General features: G+C 41.4%; 1 protein-coding gene across 7 annotated transcripts in view; it reads right to left on the bottom strand.

Moving 5' to 3' along the window:
- Positions 1–15,524, bottom strand: part of ERBB4 (erb-b2 receptor tyrosine kinase 4) — a 604,652-nt gene that overhangs the window by 139,916 nt on the left and 449,212 nt on the right. For 2 of the 7 annotated variants that reach the window (XM_062602108.1, XM_062602123.1), the window contains exons 13-17: positions 11,485–11,617; positions 9,416–9,509; positions 7,753–7,907; positions 952–996; positions 757–831 (exon numbers count right to left, since the gene is read on the bottom strand). In XM_062602108.1, coding sequence (XP_062458092.1) covers positions 757–831; positions 952–996; positions 7,753–7,907; positions 9,416–9,509; positions 11,485–11,617 — 502 coding nt within the window. The remainder of the gene's footprint in view (positions 1–756; positions 832–951; positions 997–7,752; positions 7,908–9,415; positions 9,510–11,484; positions 11,618–15,524) is intronic. The other 5 variants (XM_062602130.1, XM_062602154.1, XM_062602116.1 and 2 more) reach the window with 3 other exon arrangements.

Here is a 15,524-nt window from a genome sequence, read left to right as displayed (position 1 = left end):
GGAAAACAGCCAAAGTAAAATCCTTAATGAAGTGAAGCTGATTGAAATGATCTATTTTTTCATCCAGTCTTAGCTCAGGCCAATAATCCCAAAGCCTGGAAGTCATACTACCCAGTTTGAATTCGAACATCAACTGAATGGCAATAAGGGCTTTCATGAAAAAGAATGCAGAGTGTAACTGCAATGTTTTGGGAGTCTTCCTACCTTCATTTGTTTTCATCATCATTACTGAAAAATAAACCTGAAGCAAGGTTAGGATTTCTCTTTTTCCTAAAGAGAAGGAAGAAAAAACCCAAACCAACCCAATCAAGTAACAGTGTTGGGTGAGTTAAGGAGGAAATTAAGTTTTGCCGAAACATTTACTTTTTCCCAGAGAAGTATGGAATGAAAAGCTTCATTTGCTTTTAAGCACTGCCTTAAAGAAAAAAATGAATAAAAAGGGAAAACAGTGAATTCCAATTTAGCCATTTTTCACCATGTTTACTTTGAGTAAAACTGCATCAAGAAACACGTGTGTCTCCAGAAAATGCCAGAATTAAATCCTTATTGATTTCACCTAAAAAAGGCATTTTCCAATCAGCCTGAACAATTAAGATATTGAATAGGCTTTTCAAAAGGAAAAGTAAATTTGGATGTTCATATCTCACTTCAGGATGAATTATATTCTCCCTGTCATTTGTATTTCTGAACAAACTGGATAGTATAACATTCCTGTGGTAACCCTGTGTGCAAAAATGGAGAAGTGGTGGATGTTACCTAGCATGTTGTGGTAAAGTGGACTGTCGTGTCCATGGATAGTAAATGCAGTCATGACTAGCGGGACCTCTACACCTGCAGGCAATTACAGAACAAAAGATGTCATTTGCCATTCACAAGGACATGCACATGCATTCGCCCTTGTCCACACGTGGAAGATGGAAGACACACAGGGAACGATCACTCAGCAAGTACCTATCCATCAGGCCGATGCAGTCCTCAAGACGTGGCCCGATGCACCTGCAGCAAATCCAAATTGAAAATAGGGAGAGAAAGAGAGAAATTGGTTATTTACAGATCCTATATACAGCAGGAATCCCCTCTTTGTCACAAAATCTTAATTGTAATTCTCAAAAGAGACCCAAGTCACCACAAAATTATAGCCTGTGATAAAAACAGGCTTGCAATGGGAACACTAATAGCAACAGCACTCCAAGGTTGGACATATCTTGGCTCAAAGGCAGGTTTCAGTTGCATACGTGGGAGTCGTGACAATAGAGCTGCTTTTTCTGGATGTTGTCTGAATCATCAAACCGGTGATTACTGCACAGAAGCTGCTCATTTGCAAGAAGAGACCCCCAGGAGCACAACACAAAACTTTCTTGCTTTCTGTAACTGATGCAATTGTTCATTCTGTTCTAAGCTCCCAGTTCAGACAACTCTAGTAATTTGGAAGCTGACGGTACTTGCATCAGGGAAACCCAAAGATGAACATCCAACAGCAAAAATCAGAGCAAAACAGTATCTGCTGATTCAGGCATTTTATTCTGCTTTCTTAGGTGCTGCCAAAAGTCCTCCACCTCCAAAAATCAGCAAGCACTCATCAAACAAAAATGAATGGAATCACTCTATGCAGCACCACTAAAGCATAACCATAGGGAAAGATACTGCAAAACACAGCTATGCAAGGATTTTCCTTGCCCTCATGACGCACAGTACCTGAAGCGGTGCCCTATGCCCTCTGTGTTCAAATAGCAAGTCAGTTACGTATTTACACAGCACTGTCAGGATTCTCAGAGACTTAAAGTTAAGCTTTTAGGGGTTAAGACAACCTGACACCCTTGTGTTGAATGTCCAGCTAGTGCATCTGCAGCCATGGAGTGTACTGAGCTCTCTGCATTTTAAGGACATGAAACCACTTATTTATCTCTTTTAAGATCCCAGGGACATTTTATTAACAGGCTCTTTGGCTTTCAGTCCACTATAAGAGCAGGTGATCTGATGCTTTGGTAGACTGAAACTCACTTCTGTTGAGATAGTTAAAATTGAAGGTATGATCCCCAACTCCTTTAAAGTCCTCTATTTTTAGTTTGGCTTTGATAGAGGAATATGCATGTCAAAAAGCTGAAAGAGTTCAAATATGCTCTCATGGGATCTTCTTTCCACCTCACCATCACTTGCCACTCATCAGCTTTTGCTGCTTTTAAATTAGCTGTTGCTCTGCCATTGTAAAATAAACTTAATGAATTCAATTTCCCCTTACCTGCCCATCAGGGAGAGCAGAATGATAGAACCTTACCTCTTGTTTGTTTACTTGAATTCTTATTTTAACATAAAAACTGTGACATGCAAACACAAATTGGAAGGATTTCCTCAATAATGGTTTCCTTCAGCAAATGTGCAGACATGAAAAGGATTCATTAAATACCCAGGTGGCCAGATAATGCATAAACGGAAAGGGAAGATTTAACTGCAGTTCAAAAACTTCATAGAGAAAACTCCTGACGGGTGTTTTTTGAAATGTGAGCTGTCCTTGGCTTCAGGACTTCAGAGTTTAGGACTGTCTGAATGCTAACCAGCCTCAAACGCATCCAGCACGTCTTCCTTTCATGGCATTCTCAGCAATTTGCAGATAACCAGTTCAGTAATGAAGGAGGCTGGAAAAAAGTTGTTCAGATCTTCCATTTCCTAACATGTCAAGAGAAGCTGAGCTCTGACTCTTGCCATAAATAAAAAGAAGGCCCTCTACAAATTAGAGATCCGAGAGCCCATTACTACTAGTTCAGACAAGGGGCAGACCAACATAAAGAACCTACTGTCTTGGAGGCATTTTGCATCTGTACATTTATTCTGTCTGGCTTTTGGAGAATAGGACTTGGATCCAAGGAGAGAGTGCTGTTTGGACCTCACCTACTCCAAGATGAAATACGACTGATTTTTATTTAAACCTGTCGTCTTCTTCAGTGGATTTCCCAGCCCCAAAACTCCATCCAGGTGCAACTTCCATTATTCCAAGTCATGTTGAACAGCTTCCTACTCTCTGACTGGCTGTCCTGATTACATGCGACAAAGTACAACACTGAGTAACGGCAATAGCTGTCAGAAAGCTATTTTGCACCATCAAGTCATCAGTTATTTTTCCTCTGGAAGTAACTTCCTTGGTTTGAGGCTTTTTGACAAAAATCACACGCAACATTGGTACTCCATATACCCCCCAGGGTTCCTTTTTCTGCTTGGATTCTGGATGATACTTTCACTTCCAAGTTGCTCTGTAAAATGAACTCATTAACTAATACATGCCAATTTACTAATGATATATTCAGTACCATAGAACAGTCCAATACAGCTTATACAATATCATTACACTTGGAGCTGATCTTGGCTTCACAGATAATCATCCCCTGAAAGAAAATGACAAGTTAAGATAGCATTAAAAACTGGAATAACTAATGTTTTTGCCTGAAACAATCCTTTTCCTCTCAGTCACAAATACTGTCTTTCAGCAATTTTCATTAGGATTGAAAGGCAGGGTCTGAACTGTTCACAGATGTGGAGCAGTGAAGCCATTTGCAGTCAGATGAAGTCTCAAAAATCTTTGCCATTAGAAACAATCACAGAATGGTTTGGGTTGGAAGGGACCTTAAAGCTCACACAGTTCCAGCTCCCTGCCACATGCAGGGACACCTTCCACTAGAGCAGGTTACTCAAAGCAACCAGACTGCACAACTTCTCAGATATGATGGATAGTGGCTTAGCCACTTCATCCACCAATTCCCTCAGGACCCATGGATGCATCTCATCAGCTCTCACGGACTTGTGAACCTTCAGGCTCCTTAGAGGGTTTCAAACCTGATCTTCTGCAGTGGGTGGTTCTTCATTTCCCCAGTCCCCACCATTACCTTCTGTGACTGGGGTAGTGTGGCTGGAGCTCTTGTTGGTCAAGACAGAGGCAAAAAAGTCACTGAGTATCTCAGCCTTCTCCATGTCTTGGGTAACCAGGTCTCTCGTTTCCTTCCGGAGAAGATCCACATTTTCCCTTATCTTCCTTTTATCCCCTATGTACCTATAGAAGGTTTTTTCTTGTTGCCCTTGATGTCCCTGGCCAGATTTAATTCTATCAGGGCTTTAGCTTTCCTAACCTGATCCCTGGCTGCTCAGACAATTTCTTTTTATTCCTCCCAGGCTACCTGTCCTTGCTTCCACCCTCTGTAGGCTTCCTTTTTGTGTTGGACTTTGTCCAGGAGCTTCTTGTTCATCCTTGCAGGCCTCCAGACATTCCTGCCTGACTTCCTCTTTATTGAGATGTGTCACTCCTGAGCTTGGAGGAGGTGATTCTTGATTATTAGCCAGCTTTCTTGGGCCCCTCTTCCCTCCAGGGCTTTATTTACCCCATGGTACTGTACCAATCAGATCCCTCATGAGGCCAAATCTGCTCTCCTGAAGTCCAAGGTAGCAAGCTTTCTGTGCACCATCCTCACTGCCTCTAAGGATCTCAAACTCCACCATTCTAAACAAAATTGATTATACAACAGCATAAGCAGATTAACTCTGAACCCTTAGTTCTGGTGATGACCAGTCATACAACTACTGCTATGAACAGCCAACTGAAAACCAGGCTGTTACTTAGCTAACAGGATGAGATTTCCGATAGTGACAATAAGAAGGTTGAACTGGGGCAGGAGATTGGGGAACCTTTTGCATCAACAAAATATTAATAGTTTCTTATTCAGAGTTTATTGTCATTAAATTTGTAGTATTTTTTCCTATGAAATTCATAATGCCTTCCTAAAAACACACCTAACCCTTAGGGGCAAGACAGTACTTCTGCCTTCAAATCCCTTCTGGACCACACACGTTGATAAGGTTCCCATGATTTCTTTGCTCTTGGCTTAGAAGGAAAATAAAGTTTTGATGAAAAGTAATACACTTCTTCCAAAAAGCTGTGTGAGAAAATGACTTTCTATGAGGAGGAGAGGTGTCCAGTGAGAACACCCACTTGTGTCAAATGCTATTATATAATTAGCATTTTATTTCTGTGAAAGTGCTCCATTTTGGCTTGCTCTGCAACAAGAGGTGCCAAGTGCTGTCTGACTCTTGAATTAAATGGGACAGCTGTCCCACATGCCCCAGATCTGCTCCAGACTGGCTTCAACTAGCTGATGTTTAGCCTGGGGATGTAAGGCCAAGAGCATAGCTGTTACTTCCAAGGAAGTCACTCCTTGATGGCTCTCCTAGTCAATGCAAGATCATTAACAGGGCTGGATAATTACACACCTATTAACAGAAGCAGCCATTATTGTTGAATAAGGGAGGAGAATGGTCTAGGGTGTAAAGCAATCATCTGCAAGGACCATGATGAAATATGGTAAGACGTTTCCAGGAAACACAGGGATGGAACAGACATCTTCCCTGGTGACAACAACAGGTAGGGATGACTAGAAACAACATATGGGAACAACCCATTCTAGCAAGCAGCCAGATTCAAAGAAAGCAGCACTGCAGGAATGAGATAATACCACACCAGGAGCACTGCTCTGCAGCACCTCAACACTTTTTGATGATTATCCAAGCTGCACTGAGAGGGCATCAGTTTTATTCCAGCAACTGATCTGACAAGAGAGGAGAAAAGACATGCTAGATAAAGTAGAATTACAGTTTCTCTGTACCATTCAGTCATGAGCCAAATATCAAGATGTGTTCCCTCCACAATCTATCTCACTGAACAATCCTGAGGGGAATTTAAATACTAATTTTTAAAGGAAGGGTATGAAACTAGAGAATTCTGTATTGAAGGAGAAAAGGAGCAAGAGTTTGCCTTCTCTCTGTGGGCACATTCAGCCCCTGACAACATTGGCAAGAAGAGATGGACAACCCAGACATCTTGGGTAGTCATTAGTGTAATCACATACCAGAAAGTCTTTAGGAACACCAGAAAAAAAGACCCAAGTACATCCAGACTTGGGGGGTGGTGGTGTATTGTTTTTATGAGGGATAACTAAATACCTAAGAATAGATGCAACAACTCTTTAATAAGAGCAAGAGGATTTCCATGACGAATAGTATTTTACTCATGGCAAAGGGATAGCTCCTCACCTAGGAGATAACCACACCTTTTCCTATGTAACCTGGGTGTGAAACCTCTGGCCCTTTCACTAGTGGCAGTTTATCAGTTCTCTGGGGTTTGACACACAATGCTAGATTAGACATTCTTTTACCTTACCAGCTGCAGAAAATAAGAAGGGATAACTGCAAGTTCAAGGCTTAAATGATAACAAAGGAACACTGTGTCACCAAGGGTTGCCAATGAATACCTGCTACAACTGCCTAATGCTTTTCCTGTTTGTTTATGAACTTGAACATCAGATTTTCATCACAAGACATAAAAGTCCTCCTTCTTGATCCTGTTCTATCCAGGGAGATAAAAACAAGTAACACTTGCAAACTACTGATGCCTATGAAGAAGTGGAAAGGCATGGAAAACATTCTGCTCTCTTTCTGGACTAGGAGAAACAGTTGTGACATAAAGATTAGTAACACTTAGACCTCCCAAGAAAAGAGGAGGGAATGAGACGTAGTATTGCATCCTTGTCTTCTGAGAGCGCAGCAGAGCTGCAAGGCACTTCTTAAGTAGGGTGGACAGTAAATCTATCATAGACTGCTGGGCTTGTCAGACTTGATCAGAATTGTCACTTACACCATTTATTAAAGCCAGGACCAGAGCTCCTGAAGTGAGCTCATCTTTTCATATTGTTTCTTTTTACTCTCCTCTTCCACAGTAGCATTTTTCTTATTGCATAACTGATTTAAAGGGTCTGAGAGGAAGACAAATCTGTAACAGACCCTGGCTGTGTCTTTGCGATCTCACTTTCATTTCCCTAATGGCTCTATTGTAATTAGATTTGCAAAACCAGAAAAAGGTCTCATTTTGAATGGCAACAGCTGTTGACATCAAGATTACATTGAATAATTTACTGGTTTAATTTTAGCTGCTAAACAATAAGAGCCTCTTGTTGAAGATTATTTCACTGTCTGAAGTTTGCTCTTTTTTTCCCCTGGCTGCCTTTCCCTTCCTTTGTTCCATATGCTGGACAGACACCACCAACCATCTCATTAAAAAAAAACCAGCATTTAACTTGTGTGGCCCATACAAAACAACAGTTGTGTGACTACTATTATTTTGTGGCACAGATCCTTAATTTTGGCTCAGATACATGGGCTGTATATTTCCAAATGTAACAAGTGATTTTAGGCACTTAGACAGCACTCGAGAAGCTGACGTTCAGAATCAGACTCCTGTACAAAGCCTGGTTTCAGACAAACCCTTTGCATCAGTCCCCATATGAGAGAAAGAGCATTAATGCTTTCATCTCACAGTAGTGCTGCCAGGTTAGTTCACCAAAAGCAAGGAGCAGAGATTAAAATTCTGTCAACAAGTGAATACCAAAAATAAAGGCATTTTACAGGCCTACGCTGAAGTGTCACTAGCAGCATTTGCTACAAACCTGTGGTAGGTAGAAGGAGAGCTAAGAGCACTGCTGTGAAAAGCTGTTCTCTGTGGTTTTCAGAAGGGCTTTAAGCTTTTTTCCTGATAAGCTGCTGGACATTCATGACTAGAACCCGAAAGTCATGAGACCCCTGAAAATCAAAGGTCACACTACTACTGCACACACTGTTTTCAGGAGTGGGACAAGTGCTTTACCCATTCAAACTGTATGTAAACAATCATGTGCTATAAGCAGTAAAGGGGATGGCTCACTTGACAGAACTGGCACTTACCCTTGGGTGCAGTTTGGATGACACGGATGGCACTCACGATCCTCATCAGCGTATTTGAAAATGAAGCTGTTGGCCCCTTGTAAGCCATCAGGGCATTTTTCCACACAATTTGGACCATCCTTAAAATGGAAACACTTTGTGCAGTGGTCAGGTCCCTGGAGACATGGAAGGAAGAAATGCAGTGCATTCAAGTTACTCTGTCTCTTCCTCCTGCACTAGAATTTGCAAGTCCTCAACTGGCGGCACACTCAGCAACAACGGTTAATAGCACTTATTAGTTAGAGTTGGAAAGGATTACCTTAAAGATCATCTAGTTCCAAACCCTCTGCTATGGACAGGGACACCTCCCACTAAACCATGTGACCCAAGGCTCTGTCCAACCTGGCCTTGAACACTGCCAGGGACGGAGCATTTACCACTTTGTTGGGCAACCTGTTCCAGTGCCTCATTACCTTCACAGGGAAGAACTTCTGCCTTATATCTAACCTGAATTTCCCTGGTTCAAATTTGAGCCCATCACCCTTTGTCCTATCACTACAGTCCTGATGAAGAGTCCCTCTCCAGCATCCTTATAGCCCCCTTCAGACACTGGAAGCTGCTCTGAGGTCTCCACGCAGCCTTCTCTTCTCCAGGCTGAACAGCCCCAGTGTTCTCAGCCTGTCTTCATATGGGAGGTTCTCTAGCCCCCTGACCATCCTCGTGGCCTCCTCTGGACTTGTTCCAACAGTTCCATGTCTTTTTTATGCTGAGGACACCAGAACTGCACACAATACTCCAGGTGAGGTCTCACAAGAGCAGAGTAGAGGGGCAGGATCACCTCCTTCAACCTGCTGGTCACGCTCCTTTTGATGCAGCCCAGGATACGGTTGGCTTTCTGGGCTGTGAGCACACAGTGAAGCCAGCTCATGTTCAGTTTCTCATCAACCAGCACCCCCAAGTCCTTCTCCACAGGGCTGCTCTGAATCTGTTCTCTGCCTAGCCTGAAGCTGTGCCTGGGACTGCCCTGACCCAGGTGTAGGACCTTAACACTTGGCTTTGTTGAACTTCACGAGGTTGGCACTGGCCACCTCTCAAACATGTCCACGTCCCTCTGGATGGCAAACAAGCACTGAATAATCTGTATGGTTCATTTAAGATGCATGAAAAAAATTACCTATTGAAACAACCAAAAAGGCTAACCTAAGTTTGAAACAAAACCCCAAACATATTGTTCAACTTAACTCAGAAATTGAGACAAAATTCCATACTTTTTTTCCACGGGGAAATAAAAAAAAAGGAAATGGAAACTGCAAAGCTGCAGTAGAACAGGACAGAGCTAAGTATAAAGAATGACAGCAGTGATAAAGAGGGCACTCAAATCACAGCTGCATGCTAGCTCTCATCTAAAAACAAAGTCTGTCTGTACCACTAAGGCATTAAAACAACTCAGGAAAGAAAAGGAAAACTTTTTAAACACTTTCTAAAGGGGGCTGATCCAAGCAAGTTTATTCCCAGCACCAATTTAACATGAGCAGAATTCTTTCCCTATATGCAGAGATTGCATATTTTCTGCTTTTGTTGACGTTAATTTTCAATATCTGTTTTAAAGTCTGTAAGCAGAAAATGCCTGTGCTTCAGCACTCTTTAACCAGCCAGGCCATAACACACCAAGGTTTGTTCTTACCGGCCCGTAGCATGTGATCATGTTTTCTTCCATCTTTTCGCACTGGGGATCACACTCCACACAGACAGAACCATTTGCAAATTCCCGAAATTCCCTAGGAAAATATTTTGCAGGTGAGTCAGGAGAGAACAGAAGCAAGACTGAAACTGGGATGGAAACTGAGACAAAATGGCTGCTCTTCAGCAAGTGGAAATCACTTCAGCTGCGTGCAGGTGAGCAGACTGCACAGCTGAGATCACTTCTGTTAATGACATTATGTTGCTTTGCACCAGCTGAAAACCTCACTCACAGGCAGGTGAAGCAGAAGGCATCTTGTTTGCCAGTATAAAACTATAGTAGGGTTTTGCCCTCTTAAGAAATAAGGACACCATTAATAGGACAAAGTAACTCATTTCGGGATTTTTATCTATGGAATTGTCACTCCTGCTCAGGTTCAGGAAGCCACTTGTTACATGTTGGACACCACTATAAGGCAGGTAAGGATTAGAAAGAGCACTGATCCACAGTGCTGCGCTTGTTTTATTTAGTTTTCTATGAATACTCTCTTTTTAAAGCCCATTCTCTAAAAGGCTCGTAACTTATTCAACAACACTTCCAGATCGAGGTCTGAATCTATAAAACCTCAAAACAAATCCTTTTGCTCCATTAAAAACTATCATCTTTTTATTAACCCCTTACAAGGGGTGGGAAAGTAGTGATAGAACGTGGGATTTCTTCCTTCAAACACCAGGTAGCTCATTTTAGCTGCCAGTTACAACTCACAAAAAAACCTGTAGCACCCTCTCAACACAATATATCCCTCTTCTAGGCTGAGATAAATTAGCATGTGAAAAGGTTGTTTTTTCTCCCACTAATCATGGACAGAATCTATGCACCTAGCTCAGACTGGACACACCAAAGCTTTGTAGATGGATCCCATCTCATTGCATTAACCAGTTAAAATATTTGTATTAACCAGTTAAAAGATGTGCTGCACACTCACAGTAGGCTCCAGTAATATCCAGGTAAAGGGTGAAGGCCTCTGTGCTTAGGTTATGGATGCTCCTTTACAGCCACTAGGTTCTATTGCAACAATACAGCTAAGTAAAACCCCTACTTGCACTACTGTGCAAATGAGCACACCCTTCCCTGGCTTTTTTTGCATGCATTCTCCAGATCGAAGAGCTTAGGAAGTCTTTCGTGTTATATGGGAGTTCATTTTATACTCTTTCCTTAACAGTTACACAAGTTGGCATCCAATGAAGGAAAAGAAAGACAACAAAACCATACAGTGACCTTATTTTCAAATAACAGTTTGAGTTGGAAAAGATAATTAATACCATTTAGGTTTTTTATCTTGACTTTAGAAGAGGTGTTGGGGAACTTGCTATGCTGCTAGACACGGATTGAAATTCCACCTGCTCCACTCCACAGCCTAATTATGAATTTCTGCTGCTGCAGCTAATATAAGCAGTTCAGCTCTATTTTGTCTGTCATGAGGCCAATTTCTCATTCCTACATACTGGCTGTACCATATGTAGGAATCCCCCTACCCATCCTCCAGAAAAGATGGTGCACATGCATGAGCAGCAGAGGGAAAGGAGGGGAGAACTCATGCTGGGTTTAGAGTTGTGTGTACACATACACAGCGCATTATGAAAAGAGACTGTTTCTACTTTGGGGTCCTTATTTAGAGAATTTCTCTATCAAATGCCTAGATCTAACTCATCTGAAAGAACATAAGTGCATGTGTTTTGGAACAGGAATGTTTATTCAAGTAGGGCTAAATGGTGGGGGCTTTTTTGTGTAAGTCTTCACCTAAATCAAAGTGTTCACATCATCAGCAATGCAAAAGGTGCAACAAACTTGATGCTGCATGGAAATTTTAGCAGAATACTAAGTAAAGCCTTCCACACAAGTTCAGATTAGGAAATCTTTAAAACTCATCCCATAATATATTTCACTCAAAATTAGTACTACTGGCAATGGAGACAGATATTGATTAATTTTAAACCAAAATAACTTACTCACTGAAGGCCTGAACAATGTAATCAGCAACTTGAAGGCAACGTGCAAGGGAAGTATCTTACCCATCATACAGGTTACAGGAGTCTATGCAGGTCCTGCCTCTGATGAAGCGCTTGCAGGAGAGACACTGGTCTGGGCCTGGCCCCCAACAGCCATCACTTGAGCATAACTCATTACACACCATTCCATCAGCAGCTGCAGAGAGAGAGGATACTGTCATTAACTTACACAGTTCTCTGAGATCCAAAGGAAATCACTGCATTCAGCATTCTGCCATACTCAGAGAAGTACATGGAATGTTCAGATTTCCCAGAAAGAGTAGAGAAAAAGCACAAAACTGTCATGATACCACTACAGAAACATACTGTGCACTCACAGTTTGAACTCCATCACTTCTGGTTTCTTCCCTTTCAGAAAGGATTTAGTAGAATGAGAAAAAGGTTTAAGAGAGGGCTGCAAGGATGAGCTTCTATACCAGAAATAAACAAATAAGTAGCCTTAGTTATGGGTGAGAAAAGAACATGATAGAGATTTATAAAATTGTGAATAACAGGAAGGTATGTAAGCATGAAACAATTGCTCACTGCTTCTTCCAAGTCCCTCAGGGGCATTCAAAACAACAGGAACCCAACAGGGTTCAAAACTGAGTTTTCATCACAAGTATAGATCAAGCTGCAGAATTCCCTGACACATGAAAATGCCAAAAATCTAAAGGATTTGAAAAATCAATTGTCCAAATCCACTGAAGGGCTATGAACCTAAAACATAAACCACTACCTCTGAATTGAAGGACTTCCTAAAATAACATTTATGGATGCTGGGGAGAAAGACGAAAGAAAGTCACCATTAACTGTGATTTTTAATTGTTTATTGCAAAGCACCTAAAAGTGCCATACAACCGTTATTATAAACCCCCAAATAAATCATGAACAAAGGGGGAAAGGGAAAGGTTGTTTCAAACAGTGTAACTAATTCTGTATTTTACATCAATTCTCCCCTACATAAAATCTGGATGACTGTGACAGATGGAGAAAATGACCAAAGAGCAAAAGGAAACACAGGTAAATCTCCCCAGCATCTGAGTGAAGTCTAGCTGTGCACTGTCAGCCAATCCCTGGCACGTGAAACTGTAGATCTCTTCATCTGAATTCACTCTTGCACAATGGAATGTTTTATGCAGATGGATTACATACTAGACTTGAGTAGATGAAAACCAGCAAAGATCTGAAATATCAGATATGGAAAATACATAAACATTTGTTTGCTTTGGGAGACAGCTTGAGGGGAGTGTCAAATAAGAAATTAATAGTAGGTTTGCTGATAGAATTCTACCACCCCCACCAATGCTTCAGCAACAAAGACGTCCAGTTGGGAACAAACACATGCGCCTGAACAATTAAAGAGCACACTATGTTTTATTACCTGAGAAGCACAAAGCCCTTCTAAATCACAAGAGCCAGCAGAAAGATGCTTTCTACTCTTCACCGCATGTTTAAAAACTGGTTATTCTGTGCTGTGGTGTGTATAATGTCTGACATTTGAACCACTGAATGCCTATCAGAGTAGCTTACTGCTCAGGAGAGCATGCTGCTTCATACAGCACCTCATTCCTTAACCGATTTTCATCATCCAGCATAAGCCCTATCTTTCTCATCTATATAGCATGCCTAGTCTATATGTCCTCCTCTACTTCCAACAAGGCAATTCCTGAAACTCCTTTTGCCTGCTGACATGTAGGAAGTTCATGTCACACTGGCAGGGTGCCTTCCTTTCATACATATGAGCTGTTCTACCCTTGTCACCCTGCTTTTTGACCACTGAATTTATTACAAAGCACTTAGAAAAAACCATGCAGCACCTGTATGCATGGTTCCTCTCTCCTAGCCCATGAAGTGACTAGGCAAGAAGAGTGAAACTTCTTCCATGTTTCCCTTCTTCTTGCAACAGGACATTCTGCTTTATTGAGACTGAACATGGCAGATCCTCACCTACTTGTTTGGTTTTCTGCCTAGAACAGTTCCAGAATTCAGGATATTTCATCTTTATACCCTTATAAGCAGCACAGAAGCCAACCAAAAATTTCATGTCCTCCAGTTCTTGCAGACAAGTGATCCAAGAACCAGATGTTTGCCAGCATGACTTCTAGTTGTACATGGCTCTGCTGTACAACATGTGTAATTCAGCAGGAAGAGGAGCACTATCTTATTCAATACTATACAGCAAATAACTTTGGACATGAAAAGCCTGCACACTCATGTTTTATCAAGGCGGGAATGCTTGAATACATATATATATATATATCACACTCATTTTCTTAATGACAACATCCAGGTGGTGTTCAGAAGTATCTTTTTGATTCTTCTTTTGCCTCAAAGCTCAAAGCAGGTGTAGCCAAACATGACACAATTAAATGTAGGAGTAACTCCAGGTGATCATTTAATTTCCTTTTAAGTGTATTAATTATCACAGATTCCAGCACAGCAAGAGAAACCTGCACTGTTTAGCATGCCATTTCACAGAGCTGTCTCCTTTTCTTCCCCTGAGCTCTGCTGTACATCAGGAGTCATTCTATTGCAGTCAAAGGAGCCACACTATACAAAGTCAGTATCAGCAGAGACCAAAAATCCAGCTTTTCATTATTGTCCTAACCTCCTTTTAAACAACGTTTTTAGAAGAACTAATAGATGTCAGTAGTTCCACTGTGCTGCCACTGACTGAACTTCACAGAAATCACAGGAACCAGGCAAAAGCTTTGCATTACCAAATGCTACATGTGTAGCTCAAGCAGTTCCTTTTTGCACGTACTTTTAGACATCTTGTGCATCTCAGTCTCCTGCTGACTCTGTGCAGTACAGTTCAGGAGGCGCGCTGACTTGATATTAAAGGCTGGTTTGGCCTATTTCATGTACATTACCTATAGAAGGAGCTAGGAAGAAGTTCTGGATGATACAGCTGGATATTTTAGGGGAACCCCAGCTATGCCTTAGGATACAGAGCACACTTGAGGGCTCCCTCAGAATCTTCCAATCTCCCTTGATCTCACCTAATCACATGGTGACCTTGATTGACCAGAAAAATCCATGAATCCTGCCTCATGCTGCCTCCCACAGGGACAAGTTGGGATTAACAGACACTGGGCAAATGAAAACCAGAAAAAAAAAAAAGCAAAACCAAAAAAACAAAAACAACCCCCAAAGCTACCACAGCTCCGTGTAAGCAAGTTTTTTCTATGAATTGCTTTCTTTTCTAGTAGTCAGTGACTCACTTCAAGTACATGGCACGCAATAAATAAACATACCCTGCTTTGGAGATTGCTTTTTTGAAGATCTCAGTTTCAGTCTTAAAAGTATTCGCGATCCCTCAGATCTTGTTTTACACACTCTTGCCATTGAAAGGCAGTTTTCTGTTTGCTTGCTCACCTTTCTTGTAACTTGAACCTGCGCTTTTGTTACTAGTGATTTCCTTTCTTTTCGCTGTTCTTAGCTGTCAGAGTACTCTGGGACCAGAATTCATTTACACACCCAGACACATAATATTGCTGTGAAATATCCCTTCAAATAGCAAGTGATGCTATTACAAGGTAGCTCAGAAAATACACTGAGTAACCTTATGCAAATAGAGAGCTTTTCAGTACAGAAAATCAGGATTACCCTACTGAAATCTGGCCAATGCAGCACCTGTAGTCTATGAAAAATGCAATTAAAAAACCCCCCACTATTTCCTTCTGCTTATTTCTAACTCATAGAAATGTTTTTATAAATGAAACTTGGCAAGAAGCAAGTGGGGTTTTTTGACAACTGATAAACACCCATTATGCTTGTCTGTCTTCCTCCTCTTTAATTATAGGGATGGCTGAAAAAATATTTCAATTTTGAACACATTACTTGGCATTTCCATGGGTTGAGAATGTTCTGAAGCTCCAGCATACAACAGGGCCACATGTGGAATGAACGCACAGTAATGCTTTTGACAGGAACTCATTCCCATTGGGAGTTTTAGAACAAGTGTTCATTCTTTATTAATGGGGTCACACAGGTTAGAAACAGAAAGGTTCCATGTTTTTCCTAACCTAGACAGAACACAAGAAAATCTGCTGTCTAAA

This window comes from Pezoporus occidentalis, unplaced genomic scaffold (genome assembly GCF_034315485.1).
Source record: "Pezoporus occidentalis ecotype Australia unplaced genomic scaffold, CSIRO_AGI_Poc_V1 ctg118, whole genome shotgun sequence".
NCBI classification, from domain to species: domain Eukaryota; kingdom Metazoa; phylum Chordata; class Aves; order Psittaciformes; family Psittacidae; genus Pezoporus; species Pezoporus occidentalis.
The sequence above is the reverse complement of the archived record's forward strand: the minus strand, read 5'-3'. Positions and strand labels throughout refer to the sequence as shown.